The 16,810-nt window shown below is 39.2% G+C and overlaps 1 protein-coding gene across 8 annotated transcripts in view; it reads left to right on the plus strand.

The window, feature by feature from the left end:
• The first annotated feature begins 3,094 nt into the window (after positions 1–3,094).
• Tpk1 (thiamin pyrophosphokinase 1) overlaps positions 3,095–16,810 on the plus strand; it is a 339,523-nt gene continuing 325,807 nt past the window's right edge. For 5 of the 8 annotated variants that reach the window (XM_071611250.1, XM_071611276.1, XM_071611269.1 and 2 more), the window contains exons 1-2: positions 3,505–3,608; positions 3,892–3,950. In XM_071611250.1, the coding sequence (XP_071467351.1) occupies positions 3,908–3,950 (43 nt within the window). In that variant the 5' untranslated portion in view covers positions 3,505–3,608; positions 3,892–3,907. Of the gene's footprint in view, positions 3,171–3,504; positions 3,609–3,657; positions 3,802–3,891; positions 3,951–16,810 lie in introns of those variants that run through there. The other 3 variants (XM_071611257.1, XM_071611281.1, XM_027943417.2) reach the window with 2 other exon arrangements.

Here is a 16,810-nt window from a genome sequence, read left to right on the forward strand (position 1 = left end):
ATGAAGAAGAAAACCAGAATGCTAAGATGGAGAGTAACTAAGGAAGCTAGCTTAGATAGGAAAATCAAGGAAGGTTTCTTTGAAGAGGCAATATTTGAGCTCAAGGTTGGAGTGACAAACAGAATAAGAAGCAGAAACTGAGTTTGTGAATGAGTAAAAAAAAAAAAGGCAAATTAAAAATATCAAGGAGTACAAAGGAACAAGGAGGCTAAGGAGAGAAGTGAAGACACTGGGAAGAGAAGAAATGAGTGATTTCGGTTTTAGTCCCTTGATTCAGAGGCAGTAGGGAAATATGCAAGTGGAAATACACTAAAGGTGGCTGAAAATGCTGCTTGGCTTTGACTGTGAGATCAGAATAGGTATGTGTTTTGAGGCAAAGAGAATGGATGGAGCATCCCATACTCATGGTTGGAAGAATTGTCCACAGTACCCAAAGTGATCTATATTCTAAATGCAATTCCTGTCAAAATACCAATGGAAATTTTCACAGAAATAGAAAAAAAGTTATATGGAACCACAAAAGACCTGTCCAAGCAATCTGAGAAAAACGAACAAAGCTGTGTCATTAGAATCTCTGACTTCAAAACATACTACAAAGTAATAGTAACTAAAACAGCAGATAAAAACAGACACACAGACCAATGGGATGAATTCAATTCCTTGTATTTTCAGCCAACTGATTTTTAATAAAGGCAGCAAGAACATCCAAGGACAATCTCTTTTATAAATGGTTCTGGGAAAATTGAATATTTATCCGCAGAGGAAAGAAACTAGACCCTAACTCGTACTGTATATAAAAATCAACTTGAAATGGATCAGACTTAAATGTATGACCTGAAATTATTAAATGACTAGAAGCAAATAATAAGGGTCTAGTTAAGATTTTTTTTAATATGAACCCTAAAGCCTAGGCAACAAGTAAAATTAGACAAATGAAATTACATTAAAGTAAAAAACTTCTGTGCAGCAAAGGAAACAATTATCAGAAAAGACAATCTACAGAATGGGAGAAAATTATGTGCAAACTATTCATCCAATAATAAGGAATATATAAGGAACTTAAACAACTCAACAGCAAATACCAAACAATCCAATTTAATAATGGTGTACGACCTGAACAGATACTGCTGGAAAGAGGATATACCAATGGCCAACATGTATAGGAGAAAATGCTCAACATCCCTAATCTTCAAAATAATATCAAAAAGACATAAAAGAAATAAATAAAAGACAAATCTTGGCCAGGAAGTGGAGAAAGGAGAACCCTCATACACTGTTGGTAGGAATGTAAATTAGTGTGATCCTTATGGAAAACAGGATGGAGGTGCCTCAGAAAACTAACAATAGAATGAGCATGTGATCCAGTAATGCCACTGTTGGGGATAAATGTTGAAGAGACATCTGCACTTTCACATTTACAACAGCCAAGCTACGGAATCAATCTAGTGTCTATGGATGAGTGAATGGATAAAGAAAATGTGTTCTCTATACTCAGTGCACCATTATCAGCTATAGAAATAATAATAAAAAAAATTCTGTCATTGCAGCAACATGGATGGAATGAGGCAGTGTTGAGTAAAATAAGTCAGGCATGGAAGACAAATACCATGTTCTTATGTGAAAATTCAAAAAGTTGAACTCTTAAGAAGTAGAGGATAGAACAGTGATTAGCAGAACCTGGGAAAGGTTTGGGGGGAGGGAGGGATGCAGAGAAGCAGGTGTGGGTTCTGAGGGGCAGATGGAGGTATAACTTCTAATTCTGTTACAGTGTAGGATAACTATGGTTGATAATACTAATTGAATATCTCAAAGGAGTTGGTAGGGAGGACTGCATCTTCCAAATACAAAGAAATGTTATGCCTGAAGTGACAGACATACCAGTTACCCTGACCTGAGCACTACACGTTGTATACATGAATCGTCACACTGTAATACCCCATAAATGTGTAATTCTTGTGAAACAAAAAATACATTTAAAATATGTACTAATAAGTATGAGATAGCAAGTGATATTTCCCTCAACATATTGCCTTCTACCTACTCCATCCCTTCTGCTTAGAGGTTACCTTTAACAATTAATTCCTTAGGATATTAAAACATTTAAAAATACAAGTGAGATTCTTCTGCCTACATTTATACAATTTATTCTGTTGTTGACATTTTTCCACGAGGGCATATGATTTTATTTTTTTTCAATAATTCCTTGTATAATATACCATAATTTTACGTTTCCTCCCACCACGTATTAGTGGAGATCATAATTATTTAATGAACCTGTATTTTGGAAGAAGCGCATTGTTTAGTTGGAGGAATAGCATGAACAAAACCAGAAAGGGGTCCTGCCCTTAGGAAGCCAGCAATCCTATAGGAGTGCTAAGTGAAGTAAGATAACTCGGATTGTGATTATAGCTATGTGGCCAATCAATCCAAGATGAGATTGGGGGAGGGGGTGCTGGTTTGTGCTGAGGCTTGATGAATAGACTGTTTTAAGAAAAACCAGAGAAGTAGCATCCCATATTATCGTAAACGATTTCAATATGAAGATTCAATATTCATTGATTCCTTGCTCTATACCACCAGCTGTTACAGTGTGAATATTTAAGGGTAAAAAAATTTTGGTCCTTGTTTTCTTCGCGCCTACATTTTAGAATAATTAAGCATAAAACCCCTCAAGGGTAACTGGAACATAGTAATTGCTCTATAAACTTAAATTTTTGTTGTTAAGGAATCATTTGCAATGTGGCAGATAAATTTACTCTATTCTTTAAGGTTCCTTATCCGTGTTTTTTTCCATATGAATATCTTCTATAATTGCCTGCCTACAGTCTGGGTCATCATCTCACGCTTTTCCGTGCCCTGATGATTTGTGGTTCTCGCAGGTGTTGCAGCTACAGCACCCAATTGTGTTACACGTGCGCATCTCTACACGACTGGCACCTTTAAACGTGCCCTTCTGAAAACTTTAGGAGATAATACTAGTGTATAAAAGTTGGGTTTGGGGTCCCTTCTTTGGGTCTTCACTCTCGCGGAGACGCCCTGCACCTGTAAGACCCGCGTGCTTCCGCCGTTACTGCCCAGGCCCAGCCGCCTCCGGTGCAGGCCGGGCCTCCGCCGCCGGGAGGGGTGGCGGTGCGGGCTCTGGTGCGAGTGCAGGCGCCGGCTCGTCGGAGGTGAGTCTTGCCCGGCGCTGGAAAGGGCTGCACGGCCGGGGCCCTTTCTTCTGGGGAGACGGAGCGGCGCGCGGCAGGTGGTTTCTTCCAGGACGCGCCGGGCGCGGGGAGGAAAGGGTGGCGCGGGGCCGGAGGGCAGGCGCGGGCGGCCGCGTGAGATCAAAGCGAGCGCGGCCGCGGAGGAGGCGGGGAAGCTGCTTTGCTGGTGAGCGAGGAATACCTTGCTTCGCGTCCAGCAGGGACGGCCTTTGTGCCGAGGTGGGGCGTAGAGCGCTGCGCAGAAGCACGGAGCGGGTCTAGTGCGGAGCCGCGAAGGCGAAGCCGCGCGGGAGGCTCGGCGCTCCCGGAAGGAGGCTGCACGCCAGGCGCCTCAGCCGCGCGCCGAGCGGTCGATAGGAGCAGCGCTCCGAGGCTTGGGCTCCTCCCGCCATTGTGTAGGTGAGGCTGCCGCGGGAGGAGGGGGAGCAGTGGGGAGGGGGCGGCCGGCGGGTGATGCCGGGTTCCCGGATGGAGGCGGGAGGGGCGGTCCCCGAAGAGCACGGAGCGTACCCGCTTTGCCGTCTCCCCCACCCCTGCCCTGTTCCCGCCCTGCCCGCGCGCTCCCGCGATGCGCAGCCCCAGCACTGCGCGGGTCAGACGGCAGCGAGCGGGGTGGGCGGTGGCGCTGCGCTCCCCTAGCAGCCTGGGAGATTCTAACTTGCACTTTTGTGTTTTAATGCAGAGGCCAGTATTCCGCTATGGAGCATGCCTTTACCCCGCTGGAGCCCCTGCTTCCCGCTGGTACTGTACTGCTTCTCGCGCCCTTACACGGCGCTCCCGTGCCCCTCCCGGAGAGAGGTTAAAGGGACTCCATGCCACCCTGAGCGGTTGCAGCCTCATGCTGCCCGATTCCTCGCACTGCATCCCAGGGCCTCAGTTTTCTCATCCTCCCTTGGGCCTCAGTTTCCTTATCTGAGAAAGGAGCATACATATGAGTCCTTATGAAGACTGAATGACTTGATAGTTTGTGTGTCCTCTACCTGTAGCCCAGTGAGTGCACCTGTACAGTTAGTTAACTGATAGACCTCTTACAGCAGCGGGATCACATCTGCAGCAGAGCAGAACATGCACGAGGGAAAGTCATTGTCACTGTCCACGGTGCATTTCTAATTCACTGGGAAGGTGCTGGAGCTTACCCAGCAACAGATTAAGACATTTCTTACATAATCATTTATTAATCTGTTAATATTGCACTTCAGTGGAAGTGAGGATGGAATGAATGAATTTTATTGGTAGCATTCATTCTCATGTGTAGTGATTGATTTCTTTGTGATAATTTCGAAAGGTTAGATGTATATTTTTTTGCCAGTTAGTTTTTATTGTTTCCATCTGGGTCCAAGATACCCAGAACTTCTAGTTTTTCAGTTTCATAAACAACATGGTCTTTTAATATTACATTACTTGACACCTGACTCTGCCTTTATATCTTACTTTGCTGATGAAGGAAAACACTAAGTGATAGAATGAGAATCTGAACCAGTGTCTTTTTGCTTGGTTAAGAGGTGGGGTGTCTAATTATTGCTATAATAGCTTTTGAAAAGTTAAGAAAGGCATCAACAAATAACGTTTGTGAATTAGATTCCATAGTGTCAGTTAGCCAATAGTGGCAAGAACCAATGGCAGTACCAAAAATAAACATTTTATGCAGGTGGCCTGTTGGCCTTGAGATTGATACTAAAAGCTCAGAGCACTATTGTCTGAAGCTTGCTAATGTCTTCTGGGTTAGAAGAAATACATCATAGAGATGGTGAGTGCTGCACAGGAAAGATTATATTCAGGAATGAGAATCTCCACGTTTAAATACTAGTTGGCCACTAAGTAGTCCTGTACCTCATAGCTCAGTTTCTTCATCTGTCACATAGAAATGCATCATAGGGTTATTGTCCAAAGAGTAGGTACATGTTAAGCACTTCCCTTCTGTAGCTATAAGGTGTTACATGCAGCAGTAGGTCTAGAGGGAAAACAAAGGCGGTTGAATCTCAGGTCAGGGCTGAGATGGAAAACATTTGGAGTAACATGAGGACAGAGAGCTCTGCTTCTTTTTTAATCAGAGGCTTAGAGAAGGCCTTGACCCCTTAAGTCAGAACATTTGTAAGCTCCACATTTAGAGCTAGGCCTGTAGGGGTCCAAGATACCCAGTGTCAAGTTCAGATTCATGGAGACAGAACCCAGTGCTTCCTTGGGCTGTTTTCAGAGTTTTCTTCCTGTTCTTGCTTGTGAAATGATGTAGATTCCTGTCTCACCTCTAGCTTTGGCCTTGAAACAAAGGCCCCAGGCATATTGATGTTGACTGTAGATATGTAGAAGATATTTTAAAACAGAACACTTACTGTGAGGGACCAGTGTCAAGCCTGGTCATGCTTTGGGGAAAAAATGAACACATACAGCATTCAAAGTAAAAAATATCTGAGGTTAACTTCATTAGAAGAATTCCTTTCATCAAGGAGACATTTAAAACTTATCTAGCAGAAAAGTTGTATTCATAAATTCTGTGAATTTGTTGGCATTATTTTATCTGTAACTTACTTGTATTTAATATACTGGGAAATCCAACAATAAAGCTGATTCTCCAGAGTTTTGAAAAGTTGCCAGGAAAGATATTGTGGACAAATATAGTTTTGGGGGTTGATCACTATTTTAGAGAAAGGTGGTATTCTTAAAAGAATTTTTTTGTTTTGTGAACTACAGTGTGAATTTTTTCTGTATTCTGTTCTGGACATAACCATTGTTACTCATTTCAAAGTGAATTCATATTATAAATTGTTTTGTAAGTAACTATTTTGGGGGCAATAAGTTAAAATATGTGGGTAATTTTTACTTTGAATGCTGTATGTGTTCATTTTTTCCCCAAATAAAATAGAATGGTTTCTAAAATAAAAAATCAGTTCTATTTACCAGAGATTATTAACCTAAAAACTTATATGAATGTCAGTGGTAGAGCATATACTTAACATGTGTGAAGCCCTGGGTTAAGCCCTAGCACACACTCACATAAACTGTGTTTTAAACTGTGTGCATGTGTATGTAGATAATTAAAAGTTTGTTAATAAGACCTAGTTTATGTCCTTTTCTACAACTTTTTCACTGTTTTGTTGTGGTCAATATGTAAAATTTTCTCAAGATCTGTAGTTTTTTTAAACCACACATGCAATGTAGACTCAAATTAGCTAGCTAGTCTTTCTTGATAGACATTTATGTTATTTCTGGTCTTTACTGTTAAAAATCTACACTGCTTATTTTTTAAACACTTTTATTGTTTTTTTTTTGTTATATAAATCATTAGGCTACATTTTGACCTAATCACAAAAGCATGGGATACGATTTGGTCTAATTCAGTCCCCAGCACTTCCTTCCTCCTCCTGCTCCTCTCTGTCTCCTCTGCTGATCTTTCTACAATTTATTTGTAGTGTTTTGTTTTTACATTAGTCTCTGGTGGATATCCTTGATACTGGGATTCTCTGTGCTATATTCCTGTGTGTACATTTGAAAGTTCAGTGAGATCATTCCACCATTCTTTTCTTTTCCTGTCCTTCCTTCCTCCTCTTCAATCTCCTTCATCTACTCTAATGGTCTTTCCTCTATTTTGATGAGATTCCCTGTCACATTTTTTTCTTTCTTTTCCCCTTCCCACTCCACTTTATTTTGGATCGGTTTCCACATATCAGAGAAAACATTCATCCTTCGGTTTTGTGGGACTGGCTTATTTCACTTAACATGATAATCTCCAGATTCATCCATTTACTCGCAAATGCCGTAATGCCATTCTTATTTATGGCTGAGTAATACTCCATTGTGTACACACACCACATTTTCTTTATCCATTCATCTGTTGAAGGGCACCTAGGTTGTTTCCATGCTTTGGCTCTTGTGAATTGTGCTGCTATAAACATTGATGTGCCTTCATCACTATACTATGCTGATTTTAAGTCCTTTGGATATTTACTGGGACAGAGGGTTATATGGTGGTTCCATTCCTAGTTTTTTTTTTTTTTAAATTTTTTTAGTTGTAGATGGACACAATACCTTTTTTAAATTTTTTATGTGGTGCTGGGGATTGAACCAGGTGCCTTCCACATGTAAGTCGAGCACTCTACCACTGAGCTACAACCTCAGCCCCTCCCTAGTTTTTTGAGGAATCTCCATACTGCTTTTCAGAGTGGTTGTCATAATTTGCGGTCTCACCAACAGTGTATGAGTGTACCTTTTCCCCCACGTCCTCATGAACGCTTATCATTATTTATACTCTTGATAATTGCCATTCTGACTGGAGTGAAATGAAATCTCAATGTCGTTTTGATTTGCATTTCTCTAATTGCTAGAGATGTTGAACATTTTTTAAAATATTTAACCATTTATATTTTCTTTTTTTTTTTTTTGGTACCGAGGGTTGATCTCGGGGGCACTTGACCACTGAGTCACATCCCTACTCCTATTTATGTAGAGACAGGGTCTCACTGAGTTGATTAGCGCCTCCCTTTTGCTGAGGCTGGCTTTGAACTCATGATCCTCCTGCCTCAGCCTCCCGAGCCACTGGGATTACAAGCATGTGTCACATGCCTGGCTGTATTGAGGAGGGTCTGTTTAGTTCTTTTTTCCATTTATTGATTAGGTTGTTATTATTTTTTTGGTGTTAAGTTTTTTGAGTTCTTTGTATATCTGAATATCAATGCCCTAACTGAGGAGCAGGTGAGAAAGGTCTTTTGCCCTTCTATAGGCTCTCTTCATGCCTTTGTTTCCTTTGCTGTGAAGAAGCTTTTTGATTTGATGCCATCCCATTTATTTATTTATTTTTAATTTTATTTCTTGTGCTTTAGACGTCGTGTTAAGGAAGTTGGTTCCTGTGTTGACATGCTTGGAGGGTTGGCTCTGCATTTTCTTCTAGCACTTGGAGAGTTTCTGGTCTTATTCTCAGGTCTTTGATCCACTTGGAGTTGATTTTTGTGCAGATAGGGATCATATTTCATTCCTCTGTTATGGATTTCCAGTTTTCTCAGCACCATTTGTTCAAAAGTCTATCTTATTCCAATGTATGTTTTGGTCACCTTTGTCTAGTATAAGATAAGTGTATCTGTGTGGCTTGTCTCTGTGACTTCTATTATATTCCATTGGTCTTCATATCTGTTTGGGGGCCGGTAGTATGCGCTTTGTTACTCTAGTTCTGTAGTACACTTTGAGGCACAGCATTGTGATGCCTCCAGCTTGCTAAGAATTGCTTAGGCTATTCTGGATCTCTTATTTTCCCACATGAATGTAGCGTTACTTTTTCTAGTTCTGTGAAGAATATCATTGGTGTTTGGATGGGGATTGTGTTGAATCTGTATAGCACTTTTGGTGGTATGGCCATCTTGACAATATTAATTGTGCCTATCCAGCAATATGGGAGGTCTTTCTATCTTCCAAGGTCATCTTCAATTTTTCTTTAGTGTTCTATAGTTTTTATTGTAGAGATCCTTCAATTCTATTTTTAGATTGATTTCCATGTATTTTATTTTCTTTTTTGAGGTTTTTATGAATGGGATAGTTTTCTAATTCTTTTTTCAGCAGATTCATTATTGGAGTATAGGAATACAATTGATTTATGAGTGTTGATCTTGTATCCTGCCACTTTGCTGCATTCATTTATCAGCTCTAGAAGTCTTCTATTGGAGTTTTTAGGGTCTTCTAAATATAGGATCAGGTCTGTCAGCAGAGAGCTCATTTGAGTTCTTCTTTTCCTATTTGTGTCCCTTTAATTTCCTTCTCCTGAATGATTGTTCTGGCTATTATTAAACTCTATTATCTAGAGTTTCTAGACTATTGAATAGGAGTGGTGAAAGTGAGGACCTTTTCTTATTCATGTTTATAGAGGAAATGCTTTCAGTTTTTCTCCATTCAGTATAATGCTAGCCTTGGGTTTGTCATATAAAGCCTTTACAATGTTGAGGTAAGTTTCTTCTATCCCTATTTTTTTTAGCATTTTAATCATGAATAGGTGCTATACTTTATACACAAAAATATAGGTGTATATTTTTGATCATAATAGTTTTTGAGTATATCAGGATAAATTTCTAGAAATGAAATGGCCGTGTGAAATGGTATATTGCATTATCAAGAGCAACTGTCAACAGAGAGTGCTATGCACTAGTCAGTTTGGAGACTCGGGAGCAAACCAAGATGGATCTAGTTGGATATTGAATTTTGTGTTGCGTAGCCCACATAAAAATTGCAGGGTCTCAAGAGATGGACATGAGGACAGGCTGCAGGAGGCAAAGAAATGGTGGATTGAAGACAACTTAGTTTTCAAAAGAGACATGGGGAAATCGGAAGAGCCTTGCAGGTGATGGGCCGTCCTTGAGGGAGAGCTCGGTGCTACATCTCAGCACGAAGGCCTTCGCAAAGCACGCACATGGCGGCTGTGAGGGAAGAGAGGACCTGATCAGGCTGGAGAGCACAGTTGGAGATTTGGGGAGAATATGGTGGAGCAGTGAGGGTAAAATCCAAACGTGGAGGATGGAGAAGAAGAGAGGGGAAGGAGACAGGTTTTAAAAGTTCCTGTGTCTTCCTCCTTTGGAACAACATTCTATAAAAACCAGACTTTTATATACACCAAATCTCAAATTGTATCATTAATGTCATGGTTCTGCTTTGCTAACCAAGTAGTCATGTGCTGCCTAACAGGAGAGCTCACATATGAGGGTAGTTCCCTAAGTCTACAAAAGAGCTGAAACTGGCCATTGCCTAGTCCTTTTACCCTTTTATGTTTGAATCAGCACAGTGACATCACTGTACAGGCATGCAGCCTAGGAGCAACAGGCTATGGAGACTAGTTTGCATAACTATGTACCTTATAGTTGGAGGTAGTCACATCTTCCTTGGGATCCTTACTTTCAGATGTGTTTATTGACACAAACTCTTTTTTAAGACACACAGTAGATAGAGGTTTTAATTTCTAGTTTAAACAGCTACTTAAAAAAAATCAGCTTTGTTGAGGAATAATATACAACATCATTGTATTTAATTTTTAAATTTATTTTTACAAGGTAAAATATGCTGTATTAGTCAGCTTTTGTCATAACATAATATATGGCTATATTATATAGCCATAACATAATATGGCTATATTAACATAAGCCACCTTTTCTTTATGGTGGCCTATTTAGCATACAGGTTTGGAGGTTCAACATCCAAGAATAATGGCAGCCCTGGTTTAGATTCTGCTGAGGGTGGCTGATGGTGGTACTTTGTTTGCTCCTATATGCACTCCTAACAATCAAGTCTTGATCAAGGAGCACAGAGAGACTGGGGTCCTCAGTCTCTTCCCAGGGCATACCCCACTGACCTGAGCGCCTTACTATGCCACTTCTTAAAGGTAGCTAACACTTCCCAATAGTGCCACCTGTGGACCTATCCTTAAACCCCAGTGGACCCTTGTAGAACCATACCCTTGCTATCATATAGCAAATGCATTCTGGAAAGTTAGCACACATAAATTAAAGTGAAATAAAAATACCCTATTCTAGTCCCTCAAAGATCACCATGTAAGCGGAAATTAGGTTGTATATATTTATATTTATATCCTTTCAGACATTTGCCATTTATAAATATACACTTAGTATTTTTAATCTAAATGGGACATTGTAAGTTGTAAGTTGCTTTATTCCACTTATCAAGTTTCATCTTATATAATACTCCATATTTAAATTTCTTCATTCCAAAAGTAATTTTGCCTGTTGCTTATTTCCAACGAGGACTACCTGTGCATTTGATTCAGTTTTTTAATTTAGCATAGTTGCTCCTCACATTTTTAATCCCCCTTGACATTGTTGACGTTTTAAATAAAGCTTTTGCATCACTCTTAAATTGATCTGATAGTACATAGATATAATAAAAAATATAGCAATTTTCTATCACTATTAAAAATAATTTCTGAGTAAAAAATTGTTTTATTTTCTTCACATAATTTGATCTTCATAAATAAATTTTATGCGAGTATGCTTTTCTTTGCAAAAAGTATATATTTAAATTTTAAAAAGATTCCTGTGACCATGATGCTCTTGGGAGTTGTTTCTTCTGAATTGAATTACCATTATAGAGGTTTATTCTGAATTTAGTTACCATTTTAAGTATTATTACTGTGCACTTGATCAAGTCAACATAATTATATTACAGATTTTTGTAATAACTAACATTTACATGGTATTGTGTGCTGGGCATAGTTCTAATGTTTCAACAGCTAACTCCTGTAGGAAAGTTTGGAACTAGGAAACTGATCAGGTTTAAGTTTTATCCATTCTGTTCACTAGTTTTGTGTCCTTGGCATGCTTAATTGGTTTGAGCCTTTATTTGTCTATGTAAAATAGGAATATTTTATCTATGTAAAATAGCAGTATTTTCATTAAGCCCTAACATTAAACATTAAGCTCTTGGGAAAATTAAGATATTATAAAGTATAAAAAGCAAGTTGAAGAAATAGAGGCCTATTCAAATGTAAAGAACTCTTATTAGAACTCTGTACTAGATTAATTTTAATATACTGATTATTGAACTCTGAAATCCCTCATTTCTATGCTAAATTCTCAAAAGAGATAGCTACTTATTTAAGTAAATGTGTTCAATCTAGTTAGGTAAAAGAGTATTTAGGTAAGTCTAACAGAATGACTCTTCCTATTACCTGAATTCTACAATGTGGGCCTCTCTCCTTGTCTGGTAATGATGACTCTTTCCCTGTATCCTCACATCTTGGGTATCTTGTTGGTCTGTGTATCTGTTTCCTAATCTCCTGTTCTTTGAAAAATATCAGTAATACTGGATTAGGACCCACTTGAATGACCCCATTTTACTTCATCTCTTTAAAGGCCTTATTTTTTCATTCTGGAGTGTTGGGACCTAAGACTTCAACATACGTTCACTTGCGGGGGGACACAATTCAGCTGTACTTGGCTTTTTTTTTTTTTTTTTCTTTTGATAGTGCTGGGGATTGCATGTGCTTGGAAGTACTCTGCCCCTGCACTTGGCTACACTTTGAATGTCAATCTTTCAAGGGCCACTGTTCTGTCTAATACTGTCTCATAATGCTGCTCAGCAGCAGCCAGCACCAGCTCCCAGTCAACTACTCGATCATGAAGTTTAACCACTCATCCTCCAGGGTGCATTCTGTTGCTGAGTTGTGATGGTCACTGAGTTAGGTGTGGGTGGCACGGTGCATGGTGAATGCTCACCTTATGGCAGTCAGGAAGCCAAGCGATGGCAAAAAGGACTGGGTTCCAAAATAGCCTCACTTCCTTCTGCTGGGCCTCACTTTGTAAAGGTCCCTCTGCCTCTAGTAGTGCCACAGGCTGGTGACCAGTCTTGGCATGTGGGTCTTCGGGGAACATTTAAGATATGAACATTAGTTCTGTGAAAGAATTTAGTGTATAGCAGGTTGTCCAATATAAGAGAAATATAATTTCATATGCAAGTCAGAATTTCCCAGTAGGCTCACTAAAAGGGTTAAAAATAATTTTATATTTCTTTTAACCTAATATAGTGAAAGTGTTATTTTGATTTATAAATTAACATACACAGCCACTAATGTTAAGGTTTGCATTGTTTTGGTACTAAACCTCAAACTTCAGTGTGTTGTTTACATGTCTAGCATATCACAATTTAGATGGTAGACTTTTATTGGACATATTTGATTTATATTTTGTTTCATGATATAATTGGTCAAAATTTTTAAAAATTTATATTAGCAAGGAGCAACTGATCGCCTCATAACTTTGGAAGGAAGTTTGCAGACAAGGAAAAGAATATTCCTTGTTCAAGGACAGCTCTGTAAGAAGGTATTGAAGGTAGAACTAAAACAGGGTTTTCTGATGATATGTTTCCCCTAGTATCAACAGGGCTTTTTTGTTGTTTAAATTGAAGTCTCATATGCCTGCTGTGAAATATTGAAAACTTGCAGGTTTTGTTATTGTTGACTTTTAAAGACACTTTCATCTCTTTGTGGTATGGTAAAGAAACCTCTAGCTAATGCTGCATAAGGACTGTGGTGTTCTTGTTGTCAAAGGCTCTCTAAGATCATCTAGAGACAGAGAAGTGGATTTCAAAGTTTCAGAGGTTAATCCTGTTTACTCTCCTTCCCAGTGGGAGATCCCTCCTAGTTGGTCTTCCTGTCTCTTGACTGTTCCTGGGAAACCTGATGCTTGGTGATGTTTTCCTCAGTGCATAACTCATCACTGTTGATATCCTTCCTTTTTATTCCTGAAATTTATTTATAATTTATGGAGACTTGTTGCATGCCTTAACTACCCTTCAGTTTGTGGTATAGTTCTAACTTTTGCCTGAGTTTTATTTTTGTATTTGCTTTAGTGTTCTTTGTACTTTTTAATTAGTTTCATTATATCTGATGACAAAATTTTTGATTCATTCTCATGGTTAATGGCCAAATTGTTTCTCTTGCCTTAAGTAATATCTCATTAACTTTATAAGTCATCTTTTTCACATTGTCTGGAGAATCAATTTTCTGTGCTTCAGTGGTTTTTGGTGTCTCTGGCACCCCTCCCCGAATCTTTCCATATTAGCCTTTTGATATGCATGTTTTTAGAAATTAAAGCTTCTAAAGCTAGCCTAAAAATAATCTTAAATCTTTTAAAAAACATCTTGTAAGTTGATACTTCATAGCATTTTCAGCAAGAATGGTATTCCCTTAGATGAAACAATTGAAAACATCAAGTGAACCCGTGATATTCACATTGTTAAAATATTATGGCTTCATCTCTCTCTCTCTCTCTCTTACACACGTACACAAAGAAAATTTGGATTTTGGTACATTAATACCAGATGTCTTTTGAGGTTTTATAGGAAAATAAGGTGTATTTGTGCATTAACTTCCCATCTTATATATTCCATTATCTTGCTTTTCCCTCCTTGGTTAAATCCTTCAGAAGGAGTTATTCTTTGTAGGTGGCAAGCAGATGCTCAAGCAAATGGACTTCGTTACGAGACTGTTCTGTGTCTCTTATCAAACCTTTGTCTTTGAAGATGTGTATTTTTCACACTGGAATAGTTTTTCATTTTTATGACTTCTAGCAGACTTAGGCTTTTGATTGACCCTTAAGACATGTGTAAGGTTTTGAATTCTTGGCCCACTCTCTGCTGAAAAATTTTGCTTTTTTCAAAGTCAAAAACCTGCTCTTGAAGTTTCTTTCTAATCTGGGTACAAATGTGTGAGCAGTGGGTCCTGGGACCTTGGGAGGCCTTGTCAGTGCTCCTCTGAGTGGCTGGTGGCTTTTCTGCTGGCATGTGTTTCAGTAGCTCAGTCCTTTTGAGAGAACATAGTCCTTTGTTGGACAGACAGCTAATTATTAAAATGTGTATATGAAATAAGGTGACGCTTACCTTCATTTCTCTTATTTTCCAACTAACAACAGAGCTTAGAAGACCTTTACTTGCTTTTATTTGCTCTTTAAACATTGAAAAACCTCCACCAGTTTTCCATTTTTCTTCCCTGTCCAGGCTGAACATTGTAGTCATTTGTTGAACGATCATTTGAGAGCCTCCCTGACATGTGTTAGAAACTGGGCATGGGACGGCATACCAACAGCTTTCCTTAGTCTCCTGGTTCCACTCTCCCAGGATAGGCATCAGTTACCCAGTCCTGGAAAATGACAAGTCCTCAGGAAGGCTTCCTGGGGGCCTGTTTTTCATTGTTTTAAATCGTAGATTCTGTAGAATATTGAGAATCCTAAGTGGGAAGGCCTAGAAAATGGACCTTCAGATGAAATAATCGGAGCTCTCAGTGCTTACTCAAGTAAGTAAGTGCTATGGCTTAGATGTGAGGTGTCCCCCAAAAGCTCATGTGTGGGACAATTCAAGAAGGTTTAGAGGAGAAATAATTGGGTAAAGAGAGCTTTAACTCAATCAGTGAATTAATCCCGTGATGGGATTAAGTGAGTGGTAACTGAAGGCAGGTAGGGTGTGGCTGGAGGAGTTGGGTCATCAGGGGCGTGCTTTTGGGGTATGTGGTTTGTATCTGGTGAGTGCAGCCTCTCCTGCTTTCTGATCACCATGTGAGCTGCTTCCCTCTGCCACACTCTTCCACCATGATGTTCAACCTCACCTTGAGCCCTGAGGACTGGAGCCAGCTCTCTATGGACTGACACCTCTGAAACCATGAGCCCCCAAATGAACGTTTCCTCTTCTAATTGTTCTTGTCAGGTCTCTTAGTCACAGCAGCAAAAAAGCTGACTGTAGCAGTAAATAAGTAAATACATAAAACCGGAAATGGAGCTGTTCATACTCTTTTTTACCCTTAGAGATTTCTTTGCACATTGCTTTAAAAACCTTGCTACACAAATCAAAGTCTTACTTGCTTATAGGAAAAGCAGACTCTCAGGCCTCACTTCAGACTGACTAGATAAAATAATATCTGCATTTTTAACAAGACCCCCAGGTTAGTCTTATGTTCCTAAGAATTTGAGAAGCACTATCCTAAGAGGCATTCCTTTTAAAAATAATGAACAAAACAAAACTCCCCCACATTTAATGATTATATTTATCATTGTCTAGAACTGGGATTAAACTAGCAGTGCACAGTTGTTTTTCTTTGAGCTTTATTGTCCTTGGAAATGGACAGTGTGATAATGCATCAGGACATATACACAGTGGCAGAGACTGGCTCACCCGAGTGTTATGTGCCGATACTTTTCTCTGCATGAACAGCCTCGCAGGTACATGTCCCCTTTGTTACCACTTGTTGGCTTCTTAAAATATCTGCATGTAATTTTGATATTCTGTCAATAGTTGGTTGGGACATAACTGGAGATCTTTCTCATACATAATTTCGATTTGTTATAATTGAGTTTTGGGGAAGAAAGTCTAAAGTTTTCCTATGTAATCACTAGCCAATAAATACTGTGCTATGAGATACTTATGCTCTATAAAGTTTGGGTATTATAGTCAAGAGGAGTTCTTTTGGGAAAATGCTAACCAGTGATGTTCTGCAAGTCATGCCTGTGTGGGTGTCTCAGTGCACGAGTGTTCCTTGATGAAAGAAACTCTGAATGAGCACATTCTGGATGTGGTTCAGTCAGAGGAGTCACACTGTCACATTCTTTCTTCTGCATGAAATCATTCTATTAAATGAACCCATGGTGTTAATTTTGGGAAGAGACAGTTGAAGTCTTCTGAAAGTCTGAAGTCAGTAAAGCTCTCTGACCTCACTCTGGTGAATCAGGGGTTTCTAGTGGTTCCTGTAAGTCAGCAAATAGATCAAAGCCATCTGAAAGTGGATTCAGAATTGCCTCTTCATGGAAGGCACTTGTTAATACTTGCAATTATTTAATCTCTATAGAGGAAACATACATATTTAGGCTGTATACTATTTTATTAATTGAACGAATATTTAGTGCCTGTTATGCAAGTTGCATCAGACTAAATCCTTGCAGTCAAATGGATAAGCAAGTCAGAAAATGGAGTACCCTGTGATGAGACCTCGTAGGAGAAACCCTGAATCACATAGTACATGGAGGCTTATTGAAGGCTTCTGGGAAGAACTATTTAAGGTTAATAATATAAAAATATTTAAAAAACCTGTCTGTAATTAGCATTGTGTGATACTTGTATGTCTTAGTTCACATATT

This window comes from Marmota flaviventris, chromosome 1 (assembly GCF_047511675.1).
Source record: "Marmota flaviventris isolate mMarFla1 chromosome 1, mMarFla1.hap1, whole genome shotgun sequence".
Lineage (NCBI taxonomy): Eukaryota > Metazoa > Chordata > Mammalia > Rodentia > Sciuridae > Marmota > Marmota flaviventris.